At 37.8% G+C, this 8,791-nt stretch overlaps 1 protein-coding gene across 1 annotated transcript; it reads right to left on the bottom strand.

The window, feature by feature from the left end:
* Window positions 1–424: 424 nt before the first annotated feature.
* On the bottom strand, window positions 425–2,080 carry LOC104224557 (uncharacterized). The gene is made up of 2 exons (XM_009776236.2): window positions 1,599–2,080; window positions 425–1,475 (listed from the first exon to the last, which is right to left on the bottom strand). Exons 1-2 carry the CDS (start codon window positions 1,864–1,866, stop codon window positions 754–756), a joined length of 990 nt encoding a protein of 329 aa, XP_009774538.1. The 5' UTR covers window positions 1,867–2,080; the 3' UTR covers window positions 425–753.
* Window positions 2,081–8,791: the final 6,711 nt, after the last annotated feature.

Below are 8,791 nucleotides of genomic sequence, written 5' to 3'. Positions count from 1 at the left end.
GAGTTAGTTGTAAAGAGAGTTAGTTGATTGGTTAATTAGTCGTATTAGTTGAGGTATAGTAGTAGTATTATAAATAGTTTAAGGGGTACAAATGTAACAACCAACTACTTCATTTTATACTTTCAGTAAAGGCAATACAGAGTAGTTCTCTCTATCTGCGATTGTTTTTTTTTCCTCAACTCAGAATCAGCTTCCCTCTCAACAACATAAATACCATTTGCTTATTTGAGGGTTTTGGATTGGTGAGAGGTGATCGGGGTTGAGCGATTTATCAATTTTCTTATTGCTTCAGCATATGTAATTGAAAGAAAAATGAATTCAGAGAAAATACATTTGTCACTTTAAAATAAGTCTTCTTTCCACAACCTCATGAAAAAAAAACGAATTTGGAAAAACAATAGCATAAATAGAAACAATTAAGCAATTATCATAAGAGAATAATTTTAAAGTCCTTCACTAAAATACATCCTGAGATATACATTTGTCATTGAAACAACAAACACAAAAACATCGAAAATTGAAATTCTTCTTTTAAAAAAGCAGACTATATACGAGTAGGAGTGCGGGTCGGCAATCCCCGAGAATCAAATACCTAAGCTCGATTCTTCAGAGTTCACAATACCAACACAAACTCAGATAATTAAGAAATCCAAACATCAGAAAATATAATTAATTATATATGAAGAAAATGTAAGTAAATTAAAAAAAAAAAAAACAGAAGAACATTGATCTTGAAGTTAATTATGGATTTAATCACCTTTTCCAGCTTCGACTTCTAGTTAATTGATCTCTAACTCCACCCACAACCCATGTCTCCTTTGCTATATCAGCTGATAATTTGTGGAAATCACTCCCACATCTCATCACCACTAAGCTTTCATTCTTCCTCTTGTTTTCCATTTCTTCCAAAGCTAAAGTTGCTTTCTTTTCTTCTTCATTAATGCCCTCCTCCTCCTCTTCTTCTTCTACTTCTTCTTCTTCTTGTCTTTCTACAAGCCAGTTTTTTGGTGGAGCAGAACGACATCGCATAAGTAAAAGTGCATTAGGTGGTGGTGCACAATTAGGAACATCATTATTATCATCATTTGAGTAATCTTTCTCTGTTTTCTGATTCTCATCTTGCAAAACCATGAACCATTTGGAAAATACAGTTCTTGAATTTTCTTTGTTATCTTCTTCATCATTTATCTCTCTGCCTCCTGCGTAATTTTCTTCTTGTTCTTCTTCTTCCTCACCTTCCTCGTCTTCGTCAGAAGTGATGTCATGAGCTTCTGTTGGAAATGAACCGAAGCAACGAAACTCAAACCTTATATTACGAAGACAAGTCAAGAATTGCATTGCATCTTTTTTTATTCCAATTGCTTCCATCCAATTCTTCTTTTGTGCCTTTCTGTTGTGTAGCTTCTCAATTTCTTCCATCACTGATTGCCAATTCTTGCATGAGCTCCCCATCTTTGGCCTTACCTTTATCTGCCCTGTATAGGCGAATCTAGAATTTAATCTTTACGCTTTAGAACATTAACTTATACTACTAAATTTCAAGATTTTAATAAACATATATCTATGATCTAAATAAAAAAAAATTGTACGTTCATTACCTGCACAAGTGACTTTTGGTGACGTGGGCTCTGAAATTATATCTGAATTCTTGGATTTAGACCAAAGAAGAGGACTAGATTGGGCTGCAACCCCACCAATTCTGGTGCTAATTTTCTTGAGTTCATGATTTTGGTGGCGTTTAATGGAATCTGAATGTCTTACTGGGCTACATATTGGTTTTGGCATAAGGGAAAAATGTGCTCTAGATGGAAAACACACTAAAAGATCTGCTGAGGGAGGTCCTTTCCCTTTTCTACTACTTTTCATGTTTAGCTCTCTTTGTTTGTTTCTCTTCTTCTTCTACTTCTTGAATGATGTTTTGAGTTTCTAAAATTCAGATCTTGAGGTTTGAACAACTGTAGGAAGAGTGAGTTTTTAAAAGAAAACAAAGAGGGGAGGCAAAGGCAGTTGGACAGCTTTGTTTAATTACTTTTTGTTGATGTGCTGCTCCCTTTTTACCATCTGTTAGATGGTGCATTTTTCTAATTATACTCCTTTTTGCATTCTCCCGTCAAATGGGGTCACAAGTGTGACCTTCCCTTCTCTTCTTTCTTTCTTAGCTAGCTTCTACTTTTTCTCTGACCCCTTTTACCTAACAAACTAATTAAAATAAATGAAGAAAGAAGCATAATATTATTAAAAAGGAAAAAAGAAAAGTAGTTCAAAGGGATGAAGAACAGAAAAAGTTTAGATGCCCACGAGCTTTGTTTCATGATCCAATCATATCATCAACTTGTGAGACCATGCCAGCCAGCTTAGGCAAAGCTCATCCTATAGAGCTATTGGCCACAAATTAAACCAACCAAAATTATGTATATACCAAAGTCCCTTAGGTTAGAATAAGTCAATTTTTGACTTGGAGGAATGTATTAGGAGATTAGCTATATTGGCAGAGATTTTTGAAGAAATAACATACTTTGTGAATTTCAATTTATGTGCAACACTATTCTATATTAGTACTGGTAACTCTTTGAATTCCAACATGTCCATTTTACCCTAATTAATTAACCTCCCTTCTAGGAATGGCATGGATATCATATTTTACGCCACAAGACTCAAAGGGTATATATGTATATTATACACATATTTTTTAAGACCACACATTTATTTATATTTTTATATTTCCCGTCTAGTCACTAATAGCCTGTTTGGCCAAAAGTGTTTTTTTGCGAAAAGTACTTTTGACCAAATTTGAGGTGTTTGGTCAAGCTTTTGGAAGGAAAAAAAGTGCTTTTGAGGAGAAGCAGAAGCAGTTTTGGAGAAGCAGGAAAAAGTAGTTTCTCTCCAAAAACACTTTTTTGAGAAGCACTTTTGAAGAAAAATACACTTGGAAGCAGTTTTTTTAAGCCTGACCAAATACTAATTGCTGCTCAGAAGTGCTTTTCAAACTAATTAGCCAAACACAAACTACTTCTCGCCAAAAGCTATTAGGGCATTTTCAATCTTTACGCTGAAGTGGATTGAGTAGATACGCTGAATTTAGTATAAAGTTTAGCTCGTTCTATGATCCAATCCAATCATAGAATTTAGAAAAACACTTCTCAAAATAAGCTGATTTTTGCAGCTTAGCCAAACATGCTATAAGACACATAGAATAAAATGGAGGAAGTACTTTTTCTTATTTCTCTATATGGATTTCATGTTTATTCCTACCTTTTTTTTTCTTCCGGTTGAAATTGCAGGGTCCCGGAACAGAGAAGAGAGAGACACCGAAAGATCAAGAAAATAGTACGAGCTATAAAGTAATCTATGAACATGTCATATTGATAAGAGAAATGCAATTGATACTTGATAGGCACTACTCACTAAGGACATCTTAGTCTTTGGCCCTCTTTGCCTAGTTTTTACATCAATGCTAGGGTAGGCGTATCTTCGTACTGACACTTTAGTAATAATAGAACGAGCTTCTAAATTCTGACAAGTTAATGGTATTAGGGCATTTTCAATCTTTACGTTTCCAAAATGGGAATTTTCTCTTTACGGATAACTTACTCTAACTATTCCACGTTTTTTTTTCAAACTTTTTTATATTCTTCTATCTCATCTATATTATATTATTATCTTTCATTTCAATTTTATTTTTTAATTTCCATTAAACAAATTCCATCTTTTATTTTTATTAATTTGTAATTTTCATAATTAAAACAATTCCATAAAATTTTAAATAATATAATTTGTAAGCAATTATTATAGATTAACTAATAATTCAAATAAAAGTGAAATCATTGCGATACAAGATTAATTAAATACATATTACATAACGATAAAATTCATTCGAAATACTAGATAAATATTCAACTTCAACCTCTAGTATTCTCCCATAAATGATCTATTAATGTATTACGAAGTGCAAAATGAGCATCTTTATCCTTAATTCTTCTATGTCGAAATAAAAATTGTTGAAATCGTTGATTTTCATCTACTTCCATTTCTACATAAAAATAATAAATGCAAGAAAATTAATTTATTAAAATTATACACCAAAGTTAAGATATAATATTAATATTATAAAGACATTACATAAACATAATTAGGTATATATAAAGAGATAAATTAAAAGATTAAATAATAAAATAATAATAATAAAGTGATGAATAGTAATGGGTGAGATGAATAATGTACTCCCATATTTGAGGGAACACTATTCATCCCCCATTTTGAGGACAAAAATGGGGGAGGGTTGGAGCTAAATTCCCCCAAATATTTCCCTCATTATGGGGGATGGGGGCAAGGTTGGAGATGGCCTTAGAGTACGTTTGGACAAGGGTTTCATATCACAACATCGGCCAGAGTTTAGAAAATTATATAGGCAAAAATAACAATTATAATAACCTTATGCAAATAACTATAACAGAACATGAATTCGAGGGCAGGTGTATCGGTCAAAATTTGATCAAGGGAATCTTGTTCTAAGGTAGATTATTATGAGATGATTAGTTTGAGGTCGAACTCGAGGCAGAAGGAACTTATCGGCAAATAAAGTAACCGAGGTCGAGGTCGAATACTCAGGTCAGTCATAACAGCTAGTTTTTTTAGCAGGATATTTTAGGGGAATATTCTATTGAATATTCTCTGCAATTGTACTTTAGGTTAGGTACGAGATATGTCCGAGATAAATAGAAAGGGAGAGAGAAGAAAGAGGGCATGTAATATTCTATATGATAAGATCTCTCATGAAAAGTTGACTCTCAAGTAAATTACAAACATTGTCTTTCCACAAATATTCGATTTATTGTTCATCCCATACTTTCTCGCATCAAATCTGAGAAAGCTCCCTATATTCCCACGTCTGTTTGTCTTACATATTGTCATAGAGAAGAATCATCCACCTCATTCAATATTTGGGTGAATCATTCTCTCTATTTACATCTATTGTCATTTAATACATTTATTACTTATCATTGTTCCCCCATACACTTGTAATAGTACCATTTAATACCCGTTGTATTAAATTGGTTTAAATGCAGTTCTACGTCATTTTGTATAAATCAACCTCAGATATAGGATTTATTATGTTTAAATAGGATTTACCTACTATATTCTTAATTAATTAGTTTAACAAAAAGGCTAAATATTTTTTGGTCAAACAATTTGGCGCCGTTTGTGGGAATTTTCTAGTTAAAATTTTAGTCTCTTCTATATCTAATAAAAACTTTTGCAAAAACCCTATACTTCCTTATGTACACAAATCTAACATGGAAGGCAACAGAGAGGAAAAGAGGAAGGCGATAGCCGATCTCACACCAACCTCTTCCACACCATCAACGAAGTGGATGAAACGGAGGGTGAAGATATAACACCAAATACCTCTCCCAGGCAAAACGGCTCGCCCCCACCTCACGGTAGCATCACGACCTCACACGATAAAGGGGGCTCTACATCCACAACGGAAGAGGCACCACTGGCAGTGAAAAATTTACTCGAAGCATGGTTGACAAACACGCTAATCGGCTTCCTCGACAAGCCCACTCAAAGGCCGAGCAGAGAAGAGGCAAGGGTCGACATTGCACCGGAAGCTGACGAGTAGCACGCCCCCTTTGCAACAGGTATTACTCACAATGCTAATGATGCAGGTAATGACACCCCCACAACTAATTTGAAGAAGATGGAGGAAATAGAGAACGTGAACAAAATGCTCCACGACCAAATGAAAGAGCACTAAGAAAGGGTAGATAAAATACTGGGTGCCCCAAAACTTCTAACAAAAAGGGACGCCGGTCAGTTTGTTGAGCAGCCATATAGCGACGAAGCTGCACCGCATGACATACCTAAGACCATCAAAATGCCACCGTACCTGAAAGTATACGACAGCACAACGGACCCTGAAGATCATGTGACTCATTACATCACCGCAGTGAAAGGCAATGATCTCTCCAAAGATCAAGTTTCCTCCATCTTACTGAAGAAGTTCGGCGAAACCCTCACCGGGGGTGCATTGACTTGGTATGCAAAGCTTCCCGGATGCTCGATCGAAACATTCGAAGAAATGGCAGATAAGTTAGTAACAGCCCATGATGGAGCAAAAAAGGTGGAGGCGAGAGTAAATGACATATTTGCCATAAAACAATCACCTGGAGAAGAACAGATGGACTTTCTTGCTCGATTTAACCGAGTAAGGATGATCTTACCAAACGTATCAGAAGGAATGGCCGTGACATTCTTTCAAAACGGGCTAAATAGAAGTGGTTCAAGGGAGACCACGAAGCTGTTGAGCCGCCTCATGAAATATCTCCCGACCACTTGGGACGAGATACACAATACTTATTGCGCCGAGGTTCGAGCTGACGAAGATGATCTGAACGGGCTAACTCAACAGTTAACTTAGGTACATGCCAAATCCAGGAAGGAACAAAGATACCATAACAAGAGTGATCTAGCAGGACCCCATCCTAACCAAGAAAGACATCAGCCTTACAGCTGAGGCACCCTCATGCCGCCTCTCCGACACAACGAAGGCCCTTCTAGGCCAAGAACAAGAACTCACCAAAATGAGAGAGGTATGCCCATCTTATTATCTACTCACAATTTTTGTGTTTCCCCCTCAGAAATAGTTTATGCATTGGAGAAGCTCAGCCCAAAAGTAAAGTGGCCGAAAAAGATGAGGTCCGACCCGAGCACTAGAAAGTCAAATTCCCTTTGTGAGTTCCACCAGGAGAAAGGCCACAAAAGCGAGGATTGTATCGTCTTAAGACAAGAGGTCGTGAACATGCTTCACCAAGGGCACTTGAAAGAACTGATGAGCGATCGATGGAGGGCCAACTTCGCCCATGGACGTGAACAATACCAGGGACCGTCTAAACCACCTTCCCTATTTCAAACCATTCAAATGATTATCGGAGGGGGTGACGATGCATCAATAAACAACTTGAAGTTCACCACCACCCACAAACTCAAACGGCCAATCACCCATGAATGGTATGACGAACTCGAAGAAAGTATCATCTTCGATAAGTCGGATACCCACGGTTTGGTTTTTCCTCACTATGATTCTCTTATCATTACTTTATGCATTTTTGATACCGATGTAAAACACATTATGGTCAATGATGATAGCGGCGCGTGCATCATCCACCCTCGAGTTCTTACCCAAATGAAGCTCAAGGACAAGATAGTTCCACGTTGCATCACACTAATAGGTTTTAACAATGCATTCGAGCAGACATCTAGAGAAATCATACTACTTGTCCTGGCCAGCGGCGTCACTTTGAAGACCATGCTCCACATCATGGATCAGGATACAACGTACAACGCTATCATAGGTCGACCTTAGATACACGCCATAAAAGCCGTCCCCTCCAGCTTATATCAAGTCATCAAATTTCCCACCCCGTGTGGAGTTTTCAGCATTTGAGGAGAGCAACGTACTACCCGAGAATGCTACCGTATCGCCCAAGACTGCACATACACCTAACATTTGAAAGGCAAGGCCGATGAGGCATAACAATTAACGAAGTTAGGGTCAGATGGAGATGAGGAGAAAGACGTCGTTAGAGACCCCAAAATCATAGAACCCACAGGGTCAACCGTAGAGGACCTCGACCCCTTCCAACTAGATGATAACGACCACAGCAAGAAAGCTTTCATCGGCCATAAGCTCCAAGAGCCAGGTAAGTTTTGCTAATTCTTAAAAAATAACGTAAACCTATTTGCTTTTTCCCATGCATACATGCCAGGTATCCCGAAGGAGATAGCGACTCACAAGTTGAACGTCGACCCATTTTACCCCCAGTAAGGCAAATTAGATGAAAGTTTAACTTTGAAATAAATGATGCAGTCCGCGAAAAGGCTTTGAAAAATTATTAGAAAACGGTTCTATTAGAGAATCGAAGTACCCTTAGTGGGTCGACAATGTTGTCATGGTGAAAAAGAAGAACAGGAAGTGGCGGATGTGCATAGACTTCACAGATCTGAACAAAGCCTTCCTAAAAAACTCATTCCCGCTGCCCCATATTGGCCAACTAATCAACGCAACAACTGGGCAAGAGCTGCTAAGCCTCTTGGATGCCTACTCGGGCTGCAACCAGATCCTTATGGAGGAGGAAGACCAGGAAAAAACAAATTTCATCACTCACCAAGGGACATACTACTACAGGGTTATGTTGTTCGGGTTGAAAAATGCAGGGGCAACATATCAGAGGCTAGTGACCAAAATGTTCAAAGATCATCTCGGCAAGACCATGGAAGTATATATAGATGACATATTGGTCAAGTAGAAAAGGAAGGAAGACCACATCGACCACTTGAGGGAAGCCTTCGACATACTCAGAAGGTACGACATGAAATTGAACTCCAAGAAATGCGCCTTTAGCGTAACCTCGGGAAAGTTCCTCAATTTCTTAGTATCGCAGCGTAGCATCAAGGGCAACCCCAAACAGATCAAGGCCATAGAGGGAATACTAGAAAACTTGACCAGCAAGAAGCATGTACAGAGCTGACCGACCGTATAGCCGCCCTATCAAGGTTTATCTCACGATCCTCCAATAGGTGCCATAAAATTTTTGGCGTGCTTAAGAAAGACAACGGACTCCAATGGAATTTCAAATGCATCGACGCCTTAAAGGAGCTAAAGGCATACTTGTCCTCGCCCCCTCTGCTTGCTAAGGTAGAACTCAGATAATGTCTCCTCGTCTACCTGACTGTGTTCGATGTCACAGTAAGTGCAGTCTTGGTATGAGAAAATAAAAGTACGCAG

This window comes from Nicotiana sylvestris, chromosome 4 (genome assembly GCF_000393655.2).
Source record: "Nicotiana sylvestris chromosome 4, ASM39365v2, whole genome shotgun sequence".
Classification (NCBI taxonomy): Eukaryota; Viridiplantae; Streptophyta; class Magnoliopsida; order Solanales; family Solanaceae; genus Nicotiana; species Nicotiana sylvestris.
This window is presented reverse-complemented; position numbering and strand designations above follow the sequence as displayed.